This window comes from Lucilia sericata, unplaced genomic scaffold (assembly GCF_015586225.1).
Source record: "Lucilia sericata isolate MDLA Ls3-8-SP2 unplaced genomic scaffold, ASM1558622v1 Contig001610F_arrow, whole genome shotgun sequence".
Taxonomy (NCBI): Eukaryota; Metazoa; Arthropoda; class Insecta; order Diptera; family Calliphoridae; genus Lucilia; species Lucilia sericata.
This window is the reverse complement of record NW_023995527.1, coordinates 57,098-79,347: the sequence shown is the minus strand read 5'-3', so window position 1 is coordinate 79,347 and position 22,250 is coordinate 57,098. Positions and strand designations below refer to the sequence as shown.

The following is a 22,250-nucleotide window of genomic DNA, read 5'->3' as shown; positions in this document are numbered from 1 at the left end:
TCACAAGGTTTACATGGACACACAGACGGACAGACAGACAGACAGACGGACGGACAAACGGGCAGACAGGCATAGCTAAATCGGCTCTGAAAGTGGTAAACTTTAAGGTGGGTGTAGGACCAATATTTTTGGGTGTTACAAACATCAGCACAAAACCCATAATACCCTCCCCACTATAGTGGTGTAGGGTATAATTACCGATTAGAGTGTAACAGACCAAATTTCGAAGGAGTGTTGTTACCGGAAAAATATTACTTATTCATCATGGCAGATACTATAGTCTATAGTCTATTACTTATTCATCATGGCAGATACTATAGTCTATAGTGACTATAGTTTCCATTGCCTGGAAACTATTGTTTTTATATCTTTTGGCCAATTGTCCAGAAGCTTTAGTCTCCAAAGTCCAGATTATAGCCTCTATAGGCAAGAGATTGAATATGTTTAGTTTAGATAGTAATTATTCTATAATATTCAAACTATAATGTATGTATATAAAATCTACAGACTCCTTATAACGTACAGACTATAGTCTCTAAAGACTTCAGACTATTTTTCCTATTAGCTGAAAGCTTTAGTTTCTATAATCTCTATGGTGGATTGTCTAGGAGTTTTAGATACTATATATTTTATTGTCTACAAACTATAGTCTGAATAGTATATATCTTCTTAAGTAATAAAACTATAGCATATATAGTATAAAGATTGTAGCCTACGTAATCTAGGCAGTATTACCTCTATGATCCATAGACTATAGTCTCCATGGTCTATAGACTATAACTTAGACACTTTGGTCTCCATAATCCTTAGAATGTAGTCTTCATAGTCTAGAGAATATTCCATAGCCTATAAATTGCAGTCTCCATGGTCGATAGACTATAACTTAGACACTTTGGTCTCCATAATCCTTAGACTGTAGTCTTCATAGTCTAGTGAATATTCCATAGCCTATAAATTACAGTTTACATAAGATCAAATCTTCATTGTCTGGAGATTAATGACTATAGTTCAGAGACAAAAGTCTCTTAGTCAATAGACTATAATACTTATAGCTTAGATCCCAAAGACTCTTTAGTCAACAGACTACAGTCTCATAAGTCTGAGACTATAGTTTCCATAGTCTAGAGACTAAAATCTCCCTTGGTAAAAGACTATAGACTCGGAGACTATAGTATAATGTAGAACCTTTCTTTAGAGATTGTAGAGTTTTCAGTCTAGAGAATTTATACTTGAAAGCTGTAGTATATATATAGAATCAAATGCATACCTGTTTTGATATAATAAAGAGATTGATTTAAGTATATAAAATAATGAATTAATCCCGAAATTTACTTGATTTACTTGTTTCGAGAAACTACATTCAGGAGGCTATAGGTTTTCGAATCGTGTGTCTATATTATTTATATGGTCGACAGGCTATTCTCTGTATAATCTTGAGTATATTGTTTTGTGTTATTATAAAGTCCGGGGACTAAGGTCTCTATAGTCTGTAGGCTATAGTTTCAGTAGCATTTGAAATCTATAAATTATGAATTTAGTAGACTGCATAAAATATCCATATTACCAACTGTGAACTACATATGTGCAATTTAGTTTAAAAACTAAAATTCTTTATCTAAAAATATCGTTCTTTAATTCTTAATACCAAAAACAAACATAACACGCCTTTCGTTTCCAAAAACAGTAGGTTAATATCCCACATCACAATGACGACATTGCACATTTGTTTTCTAACATTCATTTTAATTAATCTCTTCGTATGATATTTTAAAATTAGAAAACTTTAAAGATTTATAGCTCTGCAACAACAAACAAAAATCATTTTACACCAACAACAAAATACACTCAGCGACTTAAAGGCACGTATTTAATAGAAACATGAAGAAGTAAATTGAACATCGTAACATGTCTGCTGTGATATGACCTGTTAGAGATTTAACATACATACATGTCTGTCTTGATGTCAACTTTGACGTGTTATAAACTACAAATGCAAGTTTTCATGAATTTCTGGATATGAATGATGTTATTAGTATGTACATATGTATGTGTTTGTAAGAATTTAGAGAGCAAGAGTTCACAAGGTTTTTCTTAAAGTTTTAGTTTAGTTCGAGTTGTTTAAGGATGTGTGTATAATTCATTATGCCTCAGTTAACTTAAATGTTTACATATTAAGTTATGTTATAATTTATGTCAATGTAACGTGATGAAACATCAACATCATCAATGTCTGAGTAAAAGTATAGTGATGAGATTTAAATGTATTTAACATTCAATACTCGTACCCTTATTAGTTACATACTAAGGCTAGAAATTAGATATAGAAGAAAAAAGTTATCTAAACTTTTCAGAAATTTTTCAAAATATTTTCCTGTGCATTTCAATTCTTTTCTCTGAAATTTCTGATTACATGGTTATGAATATTTATGGGTTTTAGTGATAATAGTGGTTTCATTTAGAATATCTTACAAAAATCTGAATTTAATTTTTTCATCTTAAAAAATAAGTTCATTTTATCCCAGATAGAGTGCAGCAAAATAAATATTTTACTCATTCATACTCAGCTCAGTTGCATAAATAATTTCATAAATAAATGAAAAACGTGCAAACTAATGTTACAAGAATAGAAAACTTATTATGATGATTGGAAAAGTGCTATATTTATAGTTCACTAACATATAAAATCAAAACCATCCCACACAGACATGATCTTATAGCATATTACAAACAGACAGACAGACAGACAGACAGAAAAAGGTTGAAAACATCAACACTAAATGTTATTCTAGGAAAGTACTCCTCATATCCCATATCCAAAGACATTGTTTTTATGATGAATATAGATAAATAAAATAGATATAGAATATATTGATGTATGTACTGCAACATCACTACCACAAGTTCAATTTATACTACGATGAGAAGCCCTTGTATATGCAACACTAGTTTAGTAATTTATATTACACCTACTCCCTCTGCAAAGGGCACTGGTCGGAAAAACACTTGTTGGTTTTTGGCTAAACATTCAATATAATTTAGTTGGTGTATCATCAAGCACGTTTTCCAAACACCAACACATTACATAACAGACTTAGGTAGTGTTGTGTTTGTACATTTGGTTAAGGGTTTTCTCTTTACGGTTATGTTCTGTACTCGGTGAGCTGTTAGTTTATCTTTGGCAAAGGTAAATGATGATTAGCTTTTGATTTAATGGTGATGTTGGTACAAAATGCAATTAACAAATGTCCAAGGTATGTATATTAGGGTGGTCATGGCTAATTGATGGAAATGAACTTTATTAAACCAATTTTCTAAGTTAAACTCATTAGCGGAGATAATTTTTGATTTTCTACTAAAAAAATGTATTAAAAAACAAAATTTAAATTAATTTTGCATTCATTTCCACTAAGCCTTTTTTGGGACTTCCTAATCTAAATATGCCTTTCATATTGTTAGTTTTTCAATGCTGTGGAATTTAATCATGTATGGAATCAGTTCATACTTTGTTTTGAAACTTATAAATGAAAAGTTTGCGGTCGATGTATGGAACTCAGTTCAAATAGATTAATAGTTATTAAATTTATTTAAAATTTACAATTTTTATTAATTTTTTCAATCTGAAAACTGATTTGTGAAATACACATTTTCTACGTCATGTAATGAATTTTGGGTAAAAAATGGATTATACATATTTGGAGGAGTAACGAAAAACAAATAATTTGCAGATAGTCATATTATAGTCAACTCAATAGTCATTTATAGCAGACTTTAGTTTATAGTCAAAGAAATAATCTAGTCTTAAGGTGGATAGTGAATCTAGTAAGTCTAGTCTATAGTCTAGTCTATAGTCTAGTCTATAGTCTAGTCTATAGTCTAGTCTATAGTCTAGTCTATAGTCTAGTCTATAGTCTAGTCTATAGTCTAGTCTATAGTCTAGTCTATAGTCTAGTCTATAGTCTAGTCTATAGTCTAGTCTATAGTCTAGTCTATAGTCTAGTCTATAGTCTAGTCTATAGTCTAGTCTATAGTCTAGTCTATAGTCTAGTCTATAGTCTAGTCTATAGTCTAGTCTATAGTCTAGTCTATAGTCTAGTCTATAGTCTAGTCTATAGTCTAGTCTATAGTCTAGTCTATAGTCTAGTCTATAGTCTAGTCTATAGTCTAGTCTATAGTCTAGTCTATAGTCTAGTCTATAGTCTAGTCTATAGTCTAGTCTATAGTCTAGTCTATAGTCTAGTCTATAGTCTAGTCTATAGTCTAGTCTATAGTCTAGTCTATAGTCTAGTCTATAGTCTAGTCTATAGTCTAGTCTATGGTCTAGTCTATAGTCTAGTCTATAGTCTAGTCTATAGTCTAGTCTATAGTCTAGTCTATGGTCTAGTCTATAGTCTAGTCTATAGTCTAGTCTATAGTCTAGTCTATAGTCTAGTCTATAGTCTAGTCTATAGTCTAGTCTATAGTCTAGTCTATAGTCTAGTCTATAGTCTAGTCTATAGTCTAGTCTATAGTCTAGTCTATAGTCTAGTCTATAGTCTAGTCTATAGTCTAGTCTATAGTCTAGTCTATGGTCTAGTCTATAGTCTAGTCTATAGTCTAGTCTATAGTCTAGTCTATAGTCTAGTCTATAGTCTAGTCTATAGTCTAGTCTATAGTCTAGTCTATAGTCTAGTCTATAGTCTAGTCTATAGTCTAGTCTATAGTCTAGTCTATAGTCTAGTCTATAGTCTAGTCTATAGTCTAGTCTATAGTCTAGTCTATAGTCTAGTCTATAGTCTAGTCTATAGTCTAGTCTATAGTCTAGTCTATAGTCTAGTCTATAGTCTAGTCTATAGTCTAGTCTATAGTCTAGTCTATAGTCTAGTCTATAGTCTAGTCTATAGTCTAGTCTATAGTCTAGTCTATAGTCTAGTCTATAGTCTAGTCTATAGTCTAGTCTATAGTCTAGTCTATAGTCTAGTCTATAGTCTAGTCTATAGTCTAGTCTATAGTCTAGTCTATAGTCTAGTCTATAGTCTAGTCTATAGTCTAGTCTATAGTCTAGTCTCTAGTCTAGTCTATAGTCTAGTCTATAGTCTAGTCTCTAGTCTAGTCTAGTCTAGTCTATAGTCTAGTCTATAGTCTAGTCTATAGTCTAGTCTATAGTCTAGTCTATAGTCTAGTCTATAGTCTAGTCTATAGTCTAGTCTATAGTCTAGTCTATAGTCTAGTCTATAGTCTAGTCTATAGTCTAGTCTATAGTCTAGTCTATAGTCTAGTCTATAGTCTAGTCTATAGTCTAGTCTATAGTCTAGTCTATAGTCTAGTCTATCTAGTCTATAGTCTAGTCTATAGTCTAGTCTATAGTCTAGTCTATAGTCTAGTCTATAGTCTAGTCTATAGTCTAGTCTATAGTCTAGTCTATAGTCTAGTCTATAGTCTAGTCTATAGTCTAGTCTATAGTCTAGTCTATAGTCTAGTCTATAGTCTAGTCTATAGTCTAGTCTATAGTCTAGTCTATAGTCTAGTCTATAGTCTAGTCTAAGTCTAGTCTATAGTCTAGTCTATAGTCTAGTCTATAGTCTAGTCTATAGTCTAGTCTATAGTCTAGTCTATAGTCTAGTCTATAGTCTAGTCTATAGTCTAGTCTATAGTCTAGTCTATAGTCTAGTCTATAGTCTAGTCTATAGTCTAGTCTATAGTCTAGTCTATAGTCTAGTCTATAGTCTAGTCTATAGTCTAGTCTATAGTCTAGTCTATAGTCTAGTCTATAGTCTAGTCTATAGTCTAGTCTATAGTCTAGTCTATAGTCTAGTCTATAGTCTAGTCTATAGTCTAGTCTATAGTCTAGTCTATAGTCTAGTCTATAGTCTAGTCTATAGTCTAGTCTATAGTCTAGTCTATAGTCTAGTCTATAGTCTAGTCTATAGTCTAGTCTATAGTCTAGTCTATAGTCTAGTCTATAGTCTAGTCTATAGTCTAGTCTATAGTCTAGTCTATAGTCTAGTCTATAGTCTAGTCTATAGTCTAGTCTATAGTCTAGTCTATAGTCTAGTCTATAGTCTAGTCTAGTCTATAGTCTAGTCTATAGTCTAGTCTAGTCTATAGTCTAGTCTATAGTCTAGTCTAGTCTATAGTCTAGTCGTCTAGTCTAGTCTATAGTCTAGTCTATAGTCTAGTCTAGTCTAGTCTATAGTCTAGTCTATAGTCTAGTCTATAGTCTAGTCTATAGTCTAGTCTATAGTCTAGTCTATAGTCTAGTCTATAGTCTAGTCTATAGTCTAGTCTATAGTCTAGTCTATAGTCTAGTCTATAGTCTAGTCTATAGTCTAGTCTATAGTCTAGTCTATAGTCTAGTCTATAGTCTAGTCTATAGTCTAGTCTATAGTCTAGTCTATAGTCTAGTCTATAGTCTAGTCTATAGTCTAGTCTATAGTCTAGTCTATAGTCTAGTCTATAGTCTAGTCTATAGTCTAGTCTATAGTCTAGTCTATAGTCTAGTCTATAGTCTAGTCTATAGTCTAGTCTATAGTCTAGTCTATAGTCTAGTCTATAGTCTAGTCTATAGTCTAGTCTATAGTCTAGTCTATAGTCTAGTCTATAGTCTAGTCTATAGTCTAGTCTATAGTCTAGTCTATAGTCTAGTCTATAGTCTAGTCTATAGTCTAGTCTATAGTCTAGTCTATAGTCTAGTCTATAGTCTAGTCTATAGTCTAGTCTATAGTCTAGTCTATAGTCTAGTCTATAGTCTAGTCTATAGTCTAGTCTATAGTCTAGTCTATAGTCTAGTCTATAGTCTAGTCTATAGTCTAGTCTATAGTCTAGTCTATAGTCTAGTCTATAGTCTAGTCTATAGTCTAGTCTATAGTCTAGTCTATAGTCTAGTCTATAGTCTAGTCTATAGTCTAGTCTATAGTCTAGTCTATAGTCTAGTCTATAGTCTAGTCTATAGTCTAGTCTATAGTCTAGTCTATAGTCTAGTCTATAGTCTAGTCTATAGTCAGTCTATAGTCTGTCTACTAGTCAGTCTATGTCTAAGTACTATAGTACTAGTCATAGTCTAGTATAGTCTATAGTTAGCTATAGTCTAGTCTAGTCTATAGTCTAGTCTATAGTCTAGTCTAGTCTATTTAGTCTAGTCTATAGTCTAGTCTAGTATAGTCTAGTCTATAGTTCTAGTCTATAGTCTAGTTCTATAGTCTCGTCTATAGCTCTAGTCTATAGTCTAGTCTATAGTCTAGTCTATAGTCTAGTCTATAGTCTAGTCATAGTCTAGTCTATAGTCTAGTCTATAGTCTAGTCTATAGTCTAGTCTATAGTCTAGTCTATAGTCTAGTCTATAGTCTAGTCTATAGTCTAGTCTATAGTCTAGTCTATAGTCTAGTCTATAGTCTAGTCTATAGTCTAGTCTATAGTCTAGTCTATAGGTCTAGTCCTAGTCTAGTCTCTAGTCTAGTCTATAGTCTAGTCTATAGTCTAGTCTATAGTCTAGTCTATAGTCTAGTACTATAGTCTAGTCTATAGTCTAGTCTATAGTCTAGTCTATAGTCTAGTCTATAGTCTAGTCTATAGTCTAGTCTATATAGTCTATAGTACTAGTCTATAGTCTAGTCTATAGTCTAGTCTATAGTCTAGTCTATAGTCTAGTCTATAGTCTAGTCTATAGTCTAGTCTATAGTCTAGTTCTATAGTCTAGTCTATAGTCTAGTCTATAGTCTAGTCTATAGTCTAGTCTATAGTCTAGTCTATAGTCTAGTCTATAGTCTAGTCTATAGTCTAGTCTATAGTCTAGTCTATAGTCTAGTCTATGTCTAGTCTATAGTCTAGTCTATAGTCTAGTCTATAGTCTAGTCATAAGTCTAGTCTATAGTCTAGTCTATAGTTAGCATAGTCTGTATAGTCTAGTCTATAGTCTAGTAGTCTATAGTCTAGTCTATAGTCTAGTCTATAGTCTAGTCTATAGTCTAGTCTATAGTCTAGTCTATAGTCTAGTCTATAGTCTAGTCTATAGTCTAGTCTATAGTCTAGTCTATAGTCTAGTCTATAGTCTAGTCTATAGTATAGTCTATAGTCTAGTCTCTAGTCTAGGTCTAGTAAGTCTAGTCTATAGTCTAGTCTATAGTCTAGTCTATAGTCTAGTCTATAGTCTAGTCTAGTATAGTCTAGTCTATAGTCTAGTCTATAGTCTAGTCTATAGTCTAGTCTATAGTCTAGTCTATAGTCTAGTCTATAGTCTAGTCTATAGTCTAGTCTATAGTCTAGTCTATAGTCTAGTCTATAGTCTAGTCTATAGTCTAGTCTATAGTGTCTATAGTCTATAGTCTAGTCTATAGTCTAGTCTATAGTCTAGTCTATAGTCTAGTCTATAGTCTAGTCTATAGTCTAGTCTATAGTCTAGTCTATAGTCTAGTCTATAGTCTAGTCTATAGTCTAGTCTATAGTCTAGTCTATAGTCTAGTCTATAGTCTAGTCTATAGTCTAGTCTATAGTCTAGTCTATAGTCTAGTCTATAGTCTAGTCTATAGTCTAGTCTATAGTCTAGTCTATAGTCTAGTCTATAGTCTAGTCTATAGTCTAGTCTATAGTCTAGTCTATAGTCTAGTCTATAGTCTAGTCTATAGTCTAGTCTATAGTCTAGTCTATAGTCTAGTCTATAGTCTAGTCTATAGTCTAGTCTATAGTCTAGTCTATAGTCTAGTCTATAGTCTAGTCTATAGTCTAGTCTATAGTCTAGTCTATAGTCTAGTCTATAGTCTAGTCTATAGTCTAGTCTATAGTCTAGTCTATAGTCTAGTCTATAGTCTAGTCTATAGTCTAGTCTATAGTCTAGTCTATAGTCTAGTCTATAGTCTAGTCTATAGTCTAGTCTATAGTCTAGTCTATAGTCTAGTCTATAGTCTAGTCTATAGTCTAGTCTATAGTCTAGTCTATAGTCTAGTCTATAGTCTAGTCTATAGTCTAGTCTATAGTCTAGTCTATAGTCTAGTCTATAGTCTAGTCTATAGTCTAGTCTATAGTCTAGTCTATAGTCTAGTCTATAGTCTAGTCTATAGTCTAGTCTATAGTCTAGTCTATAGTCTAGTCTATAGTCTAGTCTATAGTCTAGTCTATAGTCTAGTCTATAGTCTAGTCTATAGTCTAGTCTATAGTCTAGTCTATAGTCTAGTCTATAGTCTAGTCTATAGTCTAGTCTATAGTCTAGTCTATAGTCTAGTCTATAGTCTAGTCTATAGTCTAGTCTATAGTCTAGTCTATAGTCTAGTCTATAGTCTAGTCTATAGTCTAGTCTATAGTCTAGTCTATAGTCTAAGATTCTCATGCTGAATTTATCTTTTTAAATTAAAAATAATCTTCATCACCACCGGTGTCTGAATCATAAATTGACAATTTACGTAATACTTACATCTTTATTTTGAAATCAAAAAACAAAGGATACTCATACCAACTGTCAGTAGTAATTTTCCTTTCCTTTCATCATTTCAACACTTGTGCCTTAAAGCATGTTGATTTTGTGTGTCTTCTGTTCCTGCCTAGTAATCGCATCACAATCGCTGATTTACTTCTTACTTTTCGCCCTGGCATATTTACGACTTTTATTTATGTTTCCCAATTAATTTTATGAGTCTTGCCATGATTAATTGCAAGATTATATGGAGATGCTGCTGTTTGCTACTTATGCTCCTTTTTGTGCTTTAACGTGTTTTAACATGTGGAATTTGTTTGACTGTAAATAAATAGCAAATGACTTTGAGGAAATTATATAGAATTTACGTGTTAATTGTTTTTTTTTCTCTTATTTTGTGAAATGTATTTTATATCTTTTGCAATATTCTTAAATAGTAAGGAATTTAAGGCAATCAAATTTAGTATCGGGGCTATATAAGTTGTTATCCAAAATAATCTGCCATAAAATGGAGCAATAAAAATCTCAAATGAAATTCAAAACTACTTCATGCATAAATGAACTATGTAAATAAAATGGGGATTTTCTTGAGTTGTACTTACGTAAGATCTATAAAAACTATAAATTATGAGGAAGTTTTTAGTAGCGAAAAATTTCCTTAATTTGAACATAAATGTGTTAATTTTATCTTTAAATTTGTTGTTATTTAATGGGAAGATAAATGTTTGGAAAAATATGTTGTAAATTGAGACAGATCACTAAGTAGAAATTTGCAAATGCACAGAAGATTAAACTGTGGACTGATAGTGACCATTTTTATTGCCAAAAATGGTTGATCTATAGAAAATATTTTTGTAAAATTTTAGCTATTCCGATCCTACCTTTTTGTCGCAATTGTTTTTTCAACACCAGACAGATAGACTGATGGTCTAGTTGTGGATTCCGATAGATTTTGGCTCTTTTGATTTCAAATAAATATGACATTGTTCATCCCCCTAAATTGTATAGTCTTGCAAATAATTGAGTGCAAAATACAACTACATGTAGTTAATCGAAGGGGAGAATTATTTTTCTAGATTTTAAAGATTTGTCACGTAATATGGAGTCTTTGAAGTATTATGTAATGTTAAGCTATATTTAGAAAATAGCTCACGTATTCTCGGTAATGTCCTTCTCAGCAATAATTTACTTCTTTTACCAGTTGATTAATAAACAAATCTAAATTGCAGTCTTAGTTTACGAACTTTTTTGCTAAATCAACGGAATTTTCCCATATAATTAAGGTCAAGGAAGGATTTGCTTTTTAGTTTAGAAAGTAATTCATCCCCCAAACGATTTACTGTATAAATTAGAAGTAGTTTTTCGGTTTTTGCAAAATTGTATTAGAAGTCTTTTACTTAACTTTAATGGAAATGTATTTAAAATCAAAATTACTCAGTGCTAACCAATGTATGACTAACTTTCCAAAGTGACTCAACTCAAAAAATCGATTTTGACGAAATTTGCACTATTGAAGAGTAGGTCAGATACAAATTTTTAGCTCTATCGGTCAAGAACTGCCGGACTTTGAGGGGATTAAAGTTGGACATTTTGGTCAACTAGGGTTTTATTCAAATGAGTGTAACTTTTTACCTATTGGTCCTACCAACTATTATCCAAAGAAGTTCAGATAGCTATTTCTTCATTGTTCAAAAAAAAAACTTTTTTTATTTACAAAATTTTAACTTTTACACCCACCATCAAAAACGATGGGGGTATATTGATTTTGTCATTCCGTTTGTAACACATCGAAATATTCATCTAAGACCCATAAAAGTATATATATTCTCGGTCCTTATTAGATTCTAAGATGATTTAGACATGTCCGTCCGTCTGCCTGTTTGTCTGTCTGTCTGTCTGTTGAAAACACAATACAGTCCAAACGGAAACAGCCAGAGATCTGAAATTTTGCACAGATGTTTTTAGTTGATTCAGGTTGTTTGGCATTGGAAATGAGCAATATTGGTTCACGATTTTGCCTAGTCCCCATACAAGGTCCGCTTTCAGAATATGTCTTTAACGCTCATAACTGCCTAAAAGAAACATCTATAGCGGTGAAATTCGAGATAAACATGTTTTATAGGAACCTAAATCTCTTTGTAAAATTTTATAAGGATTGGTCTAATCCGACATATAAGGTTTCCTTCAGAAAATGTCTTCAAATCTCATAAATGCCTAAAAAAGCATATGCGTATGTATATCGGTAAGATTTGACATGAACATATTTTATAGGAACCTAAATATATTTGTCAAATTTTGAAAGTATCGGTACATAATTGACCCTACCGCCCTATATAATGTCCCATGCAGAAAATGACTTTAACACTTAGTACTCCCTTAAAAGTACGAGTACAGCGATGACACTTGACGCAAATATGTTTCATATAAGCCAAAATCTCTCTACCAAATTTTATGAGGTTCGGTTTATATAAGGTCCCCTTAAGAAAAATAAAATTTTACTTGTTACCGAAACCAAAATGTGAAAAACTGAACAACCCGAAAAACTGGATTGAAAAACTGCTGAAGAAGATTTTTAAAGAATTATTTTCATTATTTTTTATTTGTTCATGCAGATGTCTCGTTAATAAAAGATTACGAATCAGTCGTTACTGAACTACTTCTATATAAATTCAATCATTAAAAGATTTGTTACTTAATAATATCATGTCATTATCAAGTTTTTTGTCTGATTTATTATCACACGTTTATTTTTATACCCTACACCACTTTAGTGGGGAGGGTATATTGGGTTTGTGCTGATGTTTGTAACGCACAATAATATTGGCCCAATACCCACCTTAAAGTATACCAATCGGCTTAGAATCATTTTCTGAGTCGATTTAGCACGATCTTTTATAGTATCGGAGACGAAGAAAATGGTTTACATCGGTCCATTATTTCACCTAGCCCCCATACAACTGAACCCGCCGAATAAGGCTTTTAAGTTCATAATTATGTCTAATATACTGGTATCTCGACAAAAAGCTGCAAAACCAAGTTCTATACTAGCCTTAATAATTCTCATGAGTTATACAATTATAGGGTCTCATTTGACCATAGCCCCTATACAAAGCCCCCTTCAAAATTTGACTTAAATATCCACAATTTTATTCAACAATAAATGGCTTAAGTACATCTGAGACAAGGTACAATTCAATCACATTTTAATTTTGTAAAAGGTGTAGGGTATTATATGGTCGTCCTCGCCCGACTGTAATTTCTTACTTGTTTAATTCTTAATATCTTTGTTTGTAACGTAGATTTCGTTCTACAAATGCAATATTTTCAATCTATTGAAATACAATATTATAAAGAGACGTAATTTCTGTCTGGAAATTAAAAAAAAAAATTGATTAAATAATCGTCTATATATTTAATTAATTAATATTATATGTCAAATGCAGTTAATATTTTTGACATGACAACTCAAAATATGTTTTACACATGTTTGCTAATGAACGAAAAAAAAAACAAAAATCACAAATATACACTCATACTTAATATAATTAATTTTTCTCAAAAATTAGAGGTGTTTATTATATAAAGATGTTGTTGGATAGTGTGGGTTATATTTATGTAGGAGTAAGTAATGGAATTTTTCTTGGATTTGTTTAAAAGACAATCGAAAAACGCGTGAGCGATATTTTTTTGTGATACATGCTGTCCCTTAAACTGACATTTCCTAAATTATAAGGAAAACTTACTTAAGCCACATGAGCATTTGTCAATCATAATCAACTTGAGGAATCTCAACTATTGTCTGATGGTATCCTCTTTTTAACTTTTATTTATTAATTATTGAAAAAAGTTTATCCCATTAATGATCTACTGCAGTCTCAATAATTTTACTAATAATTTTCATATTAAGCATTTATTATTAAATATATTTTATTTATTTCTTTTCAATTCAATTTTTTTTGGCAAAGCATTAAAACTCTCATTATTGTTATGATTTTACTACAATTTCGAATTTATTATGTGAAAATGTGAGTAAATAAAAATGTAATAATTTACAAACTTTTACCTTGAGTTATATACCCTTAGCAGACATATAACAAAAAAAAAGAAACCAGATTTTATACACACATGTATAAAAATGTTACAATACACATGATAATATTTAAGCCATTTGGCCAATTGGCACAGTGATGATGAATGCTCACAAAGAGCTTAAGAATAAAGTAAAAATTTCTAAAATTGATTAACATTTAATAAATTCCTTATTCTTGAATTGACTTGAATTTGAGAAAAATATTTGTCTAGAAACTTTTACTTTCATTCCACTGTATGTCTTACAATTGCCACTGCTTGTTGCGTTATTAAATATTGCCAATATTTATTTACTTTAGCCATAATGCATTTTAATGAGAGACTAAAAAAAAAGAAAATTTTCTATGATTTATCGAACTTCAATTGTAAATACATGTGGCTGAATCTGAAAGTGTTTGAATTTATATGAGAATACATAAACATAAAATTAAATAACTTTTTGTTATAATAAAGTTTGTTATATTTTTTCCTATTTAAACGCAAGAAGCCAATACAAGTTCAAGGTTATTTTATCAGGGTTTTACACATTTTGTTTGATTTTAATCCACCATAGAGTATACCCAACATACATCATATTTGTAATTCATGTATTACTAATACTGGTCTATTAGAAATGGTTATAATAACGTACATATTATATATTAGTATATAAAATATTTCATATACATACACACATGATTGCTTGGGAGTGTTGGTATAACTTAAACCTAGTATTTTTGTAAGTTCTTGTACTTGGTATTCAGATTGTAACTACTTTTCCCATGAAAAAAGTTTCTAAGATAGTGACTAATTTTCTTAATTTTCCTACAAAAAAGTACATAAATTCTGACAGTTTTTTCTTTAGAAAAGGTACTCAGATTCCTACTATATTTCCTATAGTAAATGTACCCAGATTGGGACCACATTTCTTAAAGAAAAGATACTCATACTCTGACTACTTTTCCTATAAAACAGTACTCAAAATTTGACTACATTTCCTATAGAAAAGGTACTCAGCTTCTGACTCACTTCCCCATAGAAAAGGTACTCAGATTCTGACAACTTTTCCTATAGAAAAGGTACTTAGATTCTGACTACTCTTCCAAAAGAAATGGTACTTAGATTCATACTATTTTCATGTAGAATAGATTTTTAGATTCCTACTATTTTTCATATAGAAAAGATACCCAGACTATAACTAGTTTTCATATAGAAAAGGTACCCAGATTCTGAATAACTTTACTATAAAAAAGGTTTTCAGATTCTGACTACTTTTTAAACAGAAAAGATACATAGATTATGACTACTTTTCTTATACAAAAAAGTACTCAGATTCTGACTTCTATTCATATAGAAAAGGTACTAATTATTCTACAGATAATTGTTACAGAATCTGATTACTTTTCCTATAGAATAGGTACTCAGGTTCTGACTTCCTTTACTACAGAAAAGGTACTCTAATTCTGAATACTTTTTCTATAAAAAAGGTATTCGAATAATTACTACTTTTTCTGACTACTTTTTCTATAGAAAATGTGTCTAAATTCTTAATACTGTTTTCTATAGAAAAATACCTTTTCTGGGTACTATTTTTATAGAAAAAGTACTCAGATTGTGACTACTTTTCTTAAGGAAAAGACATTTAGAATCTGACTACTTTTCCTATAGAAATGGTACTCAGATTTGGACCACATCTCCTATTTAATAGTGATCTGATTTTGAATAGTTTTCTTGGAGAAAATTTACTCAGATTCTGAGTACTTCTTCTATAGAGAAGGTATTCTGAATTTGACTACTTTTTCTATAGGAAATATACTCTGATTTTGACTTGTTTTCCTATAGAAAAGGGGAATCTGACTACTTTTTCTATAGAGAAAATTTAATACTTTTCTTAAAGGAAAGATGCTCACAATCTGACTACTTTTCCTATAGAAATAGTATTCAGATTTGGACCACATCTCCTATTCAATGGTCATAACATTTTGAATAGTTTTCTTGGAGAAAAGTTACTCAGATTTTGACTACTTTTCCTATAGAAAATGTTATAAGATTCTGACTACTTCTCCTATAGACAAAGTACTCTGAATTTGACAACTTTTCCTGTAGAAGAGATAACCTGATTCTGACTACTTTTCCAATAGAAAAGATACTCGATTTCTGACTCCGAATTCGACTACTTTTAATATAGCAGATGTTGACTACTTCTACGATAATGGTACTTATAAAAGAACTATGAATGTGATTCGTAGTCTGGTTAGCAGGAGTCGTGATAACTTATACACATGTATAAAAATCTGAAATTTATTTATTGACTTTCCGTTACTAAAAGTTAGTCCTTTTTGTTAGTTTTGTTATAAAACTTGTAAAACTATATCATGAAAATATGTGTGTTTTAGTCATAAAAGTTACTAATAAAGGGAAATTAGTTTTGGCAGCACAATTTTATGGTTTAAGCAATATGTAAGTTAGTTGGTGTTTATGTAATTATTGTGGTTCATATCGTAAACCGTTTTGTAGATTTAAGGCGCATTTAGTTTTCTAGATATGGAGATGTGAGTTTAATAAATTACAACCATAAATGTCCTTTAGATTTTTTGAAAATATTTTTAATTTATTTCGAAACTAAAATGTACCTATATGTACCTATTTTGTCTTTTTAATTTGACACATAACATTTTAAATTAACTTAAATATTCCTTTGATTGCATCAAATCAATTTTCATCTTTTCATAATGAATTTTCCAGACATAAAGAAGAAAATGCACTGCGTATGCCTTCGTTTTACGTTTTCAAAATTATTTCAAACTCACAATTTTCTCATTTCTTTTTTATGTAATTTATTTTATCAGTATTATTTTCAAAAAAAAAATTATTTGTTAGACACATGTCGGCAGTAACGACAAAACAAAAATCCATTAAAATATTTGTTTCTTTTTAACAAAAAAAAAACCTAATCAAAATTGCGTTTCTATTACATCTGTTTTGTAATCATACTTATAGCTAGAAATAAAACAAATTCCATACATACCTGTACAAATAAAAATTTATGCGTAATTTTCTTCATTTGCCTAGATCTTTTTTATTATAAAATAATAATAAAATAAAAACAATGTCTGATTGTTTGAGAATTCAGGATATTGAAATTTTTTCGGAAATACAGACTCAATGGGAGGTAATTTTTGAAATTTAAAAGTGTTATCTTTTAAATGATGTAAAGGAAGTTTAGTAATATGCGTTAACATATATAAAAGTAGCAAAAGTCTGAGTACCTTTTTCACAGAAAAAGTAGCCAGATTCTGCCTACCTTTTCTATAGGAAAATTAGTCATAGTATGAGTATAATTTTTATAGGAAAAAATAGTCAGGATCGGAGTACCTTTTCTATAGGAAAAGTAGTCAGAATCGGATTACCTTTTCTATAGGAAAATTAGTCTGAATAGGAGTACCTTTTCTATAGGAAAAGTAGTCAGAATCGTATTACCTTTTGTATGGGAAATGTAGTCAGAATCAAAGTGCATTTTCAATGGGAAAAGTAGTCAGAATCGGAGTACCTTTCCTATAGGAAAACTAGTCAGAATCGGAGTACCTTTTGTATAGGAAAAGTAGTTAGAATCGGAGTACCTTATCTATGGAAAAAGTAGTTAGAATCGGAGTACCTTTTCTATAGGAAAAGTAGTCAGAATCGGAGGACATTTCCTATAAGAAAAGTAGTCAGAATCGAAGTAGCTTTTCTATGGGAAAAGAGGTCAGAACCTGAGTACCTTTTCTACAGGAAAAGTAGTCAGAATCAAAGTACCTTTTCTATAGGAAAAGTAGTCAGAATCGGTGAACCTTTTCTATAAGAAAAGTAGTCAGAATCGGAGTACCTTTTCTATAGAAAAATTAGTCACAATCGGAGTACCATTTGTATCGGAAAAGAAGTCAGTATCGGAGTAACTTTTCTATAGGAAAAGTAGTTAGAATCAGTGTACCTTTCTATAGGAAAACTAGTCAGGATCGGAGTACCTTTTCTATAGGAAAAGTAGTTAGAATTGGATTACCTTTTCTATATGAAAAGTAGTTAGAATCGGAGTACATTTTCTATGGGATAGTAATCAGAACCGGAGTACCTTTTCTATAGGAAAAGTAGTTAGAATCGTAGTATCGGAGTACCTTTTCTATAGAAAAGTAGTCAGAATCGGAGTACCTTTTCTATAGAAAAACTAGTCAGAATCGAATTACCTTCTCTATAGAAAAGTAGTCAGAATCGGAGTACCTTTTCTGTAGGAAAACTAGTCAGGATCGGAGTACTTTTTCTATAGGAAAAGTAGTCAGAGTTTGATTATCTTTTCTTCAGAAAAATTAGTCAGAGTATGAGTACCTTTTCTAAAGGAAATGTAGTCAGAATCAGAGTACATTTTCTTTAGGAAAGATATTCAGAGTATGAGTTCTATAGTATGAGTTTTCTATAGAAAAAGTAGTCAGTGTTTGAGTACCATATTTATGGGAAAAATAGTCGGAGTACCTCTTCTAAAGGAAATGTGGTCAGAATCGGGTACCTTTTCTGTATAAAAATTGTCAAAAACTGAATACCTTTTCCATATGAAATGCAATTAGACTAAATACGTTTTCTGTATACAAGACTGAATAAGATATAAGTAGTTGTAATCTATAGTAAAATATACAAAAACATGAAGCAGGATAAAAGTATTCACAGGTGTAGTACCTACCAAAAGTAAATAACTTTTTCATAGGTAAAGTAGTCAGAATCTAGTTATGTTTTCTGTAGAAAAGCTAATTACAATCTAAGTACTTTCTCTAAGAAAAGTAGTCAGAAATGTTGATCTGAATCTAAGTACTCATCCGTAGAAAAATTATTCAGAATACGAAATTTTAAAGTAAATTATAAAAGCTTCAATAAAGTCGTTCTTTTTTGTATTGTTTTATTAAAAATATTTATTAAAAATTTTATCTAATAACTGTCTGAATTTAGATAAACAATTATTCTATTGTTTTACTTTTATTAGCATTTTTCCATTTTCATGATATTACTTTAAAAAATTTTGATTTATTTACATTTTTCTCAAATCATGACAGTCTTGTTATTTTATATTTCTTTAATGTCATGTTACATCTTTACTTCTTTATTCTTAAGAAATTTAATACTAGTTTAACAGGGCGTATGATTGACGTATAATATAAAAGTGCATATTATGAAATATGTATGTAAATGGTTGTGTTAAATAAACCTAAGGTAGGTTAGATTTTCTTTCAAAATTGTAGAAATATATTTTTCTTAGATGCCAAGGAAAAAAATTTCATAAATACTAAACGGATAACTTTAAGAAGTGAAATGAAATTTTGCAGGTTCTTACGCATATTAACTCAAACTTATCATAGGAGAGATAACAAAATTTTTTTAATTTTTATTTAGCAATATAACGTGATATAGAATAATAATTTGCCATCATTTTTCTTAATATATTCACGCTTTTTTGTATGTATAGACGAGCCATACTAATATGTATTTATAATAAAAAATTTACATAAACATTAATAAACCTGTCGAACAGTATGTTAACCCCAATTTTTTTCTCTTTATAAAAAAATCTGTTGAAAATCCTTTTATTAATAAATATTTTCCAATGAAATGACAAGCCTTCCAGGCACCCTTATCATCAAAAAAAATAAGAGAAGAGAATTGAAAGTCCCAACAACCTGGTCTTGCAAAATTTTAATATAAAAAATATATTTTGGTTTTTTACCTTAAATTGTAGAATTATTTTCCTTTTTGCAAAATCATTAATCTATCAATCAAATGTATATTTTATTTAAAGATACTTTCCTTCGTTATGCCCATCAATGAGGGATTTTTATTTATTTATTTTTGATACTCTTCTTTAAATACAAGTAGAAAAGCAAGCAAAGTATGTATTTAAGTATATCAGTATAATAAAAATAATAAAAATAAAATTTAATACTGTCTGAAAAGTTGTACTTTAAGAAAAACATAAGCAGACAAAAAAAAACTACAGAGATCAACAGCAATTGACAATTGAATGTTGAATGCGGATTTAATAGATTATAAAAATTAATTTTGAGTTTATTGAATCGTTGGTAGAAAAAAACATAAGAATTTTGAATAAATTTAAGATGTTAAGCAAAATAAATAAAAGTTTAAGATTGTAATATTTAATATGGTAGGAATACATATAAAAATAATAATTGAAAATGAGTATGAGTGATATTTAATTTATGTGTTTAACGAAATTGTTACTCATACGCTACGTTGTAAAACATTGAAATGTAATTTGTAATTAAAATTATTTTCGACAATATCCCGATCAAATTCAGCATAAATACTTTGTATATAAACCTAAATGATTCCACCAAATTTTATAAGGATCGGCCCATATTTAACCCTATACCCCATATAAAGCATCTTTCAGAAAATCAGTTTTTGAACAATTTTGTATTAAGAAAAATCTCAATAACGTCGTCAATTGCTAAGGGATTTTTAAAAACAAAGTTGCGTTTTACTCATATGTAGACATGGTTTTCTAATCAATTTATAAATAGTACGACTTCCATATAAAATACTTTGAAAAAACATCTCCAAACTTGAACAAGCAAGAAATCGTAGTCGGCCGAGGCCGACCATATGTATAATACCCTACACTAGTTACAAAAATAAAATGTGATTTAGTTTTCATAACAAAGCCTTTCAGCTGAATTGTACCTTGTGGATCCTCCCTGGGCATGTTTCCTTGAAGATAGATGCGCATCTTGGTGTATTGCAATCCGGGGAAAATGAGGTATTACCAATACCTTTAGTCTGCCGGGACTTTAAACTGGTGATGTCACTTCACTCCTCGGCTAGTCCTTGGTATGATTTGACATGGGGTCTAACCAGAGAACCACATAATCTGGTACTAAGGGTGGCCAGTTGCCCGCAGGACCATGTCCAGGCTGATCAGTTGGTTGAGATTCCTTCGGGATCCACGTAGTGGCTGTGGTTTAAAGTCAAATTCGCGTGAAGAGTAAGTGGCGGTTAAAAGACTGATGTAAGGTAAAGTCAATATTTCGGCATAAGTTCGGTGCTGTTGCCGAGAACAACAGATACCCCACAGAAGAGTGACTGTGGGACTAAGCGTTGGAAATGAGTTGGTGATAATTGTATATGGTACGTGATGGGCCTCACCCACCCGTTTACATAGAATAAGTTTGTCGTATATTTAGCTCTTATGAGTGTGTCGGATGAATGAGAAGTGTGCTGGGTTGAACGATGATGGACGAAAGATATCATATATAAATGACACTATTGTATTTTCCTTCCTTGTCCAGATATGTTCAGTGTCTCACTGTGAGTAAGAACAAAGTCTCAGCTTATTTGATGGATTCGTACTTCGCTCTACCGGTTACGTCTCTAGGCGCTGTTGCCCAATCAACAGAAGCCATCCCATCTGCGTGGTTATAAACGGAAGAGATGTTTTACATCTCAACGGGGCAGCTATGGTCAGAGATTATATAGCTCAAGTATTTGAGCAAAGTGCGCGTATATTGGACCGGCATCCATATACGTAAATTGTCACCTGCGTGTAACAAACACTATGGGGCAGTGGTGAGTCGTCACAAAGCTCACCCAGTGGTTGAAAAAGACCACTGTGAGATACGCCAACACGACAGGTACTCACGTAAAGCGCTTCGGCATTCGTGTGCCTTGTGGACATTTAAGTAAAATTTTAAAGGGGGCTTTGTATAGGGCCAAGGGTCAAATGAGGCCCTATAATTATAAAATTCATGAGGGTCATCAAGGCTAGTAAAGAACTTGGTTATGAAGCTTTTTGTCGAGATACGAGTATATAAAACATAATTATGAACTTATTCGGGGGCTAGGTGAAATAATAGACCGATCTTAACCATTTTCAATAGGCTTCGTCCCTGGGACAATAGAAGATCTTGTATCAAATTTCATTGAATTATCTTCAAAATTGCGACCTGTAGTTTGATTACAAGGCTTACATGAACGGACAGATAGACAGACAGACAGACAGACAGACAGACAGACAGACAGACAGACAGACAGACAGACAGACAGACAACCAAACAAACAGACAGATAGACAGATAGATAGGCGGACGGACAGACAGATAGACGGACAGACGGAACTAAGTCGACTCAGAAAATGATTCTAAGCCGATTGTTATACTTTAAGCTGGGTATAGCACAAACTCAATATACATAAATAATGTGTCAACTTAATATCCGGCAGTAAGCAGATCCGATCAATAAAGTAGGTCTTAGCTTAAAAAAGGAGATTTTGGGGATAAAATTTTGCACAAACTATAACATTAAAAAAAGGAAGAATTGACATTGTATCTTCCTTATATTTTCTTTAATAATCATTTTGTTGTTAAATAACATTTGTAATGCAACTGGTATGAGCTAAGGCTTTCTAAAATATAAATATTACCTTTACTTACATTGTTTTAATTAAAAATAGAAAAACATTGACATAATAAATGTTCCCACCTTTTTGTACAAACATGTTTCTAATTAATATCAACTATACAAGTAAAAGGCAGTATTCCGCCTGTAAAATATTTAATAAAAACTATATAAGCAATGAAATTAATATAATGATAAGGGGTAAAATAAACTTAAAAAATTCTGATAAAATAACGTGGGCAGTAAATTGAAAATAAAATATGTCTTCAAATGATTTAAGGACAATAAAATACCCCAGAATTTTATCAAAATTTTCCCTCAAATTAAATTTTATGAATAAGTAGCATTTCAAAATTTATACAGTTGCTATGTATGTG

The 22,250-nt window shown here is 31.0% G+C and overlaps 1 protein-coding gene across 1 annotated transcript in view; it reads right to left on the bottom strand.

Moving 5' to 3' along the window:
• LOC119612135 (protein lozenge-like) overlaps positions 1–21,973 on the bottom strand; it is a 48,476-nt gene extending 26,503 nt beyond the window's left edge. Inside the window, 1 exon segment of the mRNA XM_037967877.1 lies at positions 21,958–21,973. Within this exon segment, the coding sequence (XP_037823805.1) occupies positions 21,958–21,973 (16 nt within the window).
• Positions 21,974–22,250: the final 277 nt, after the last annotated feature.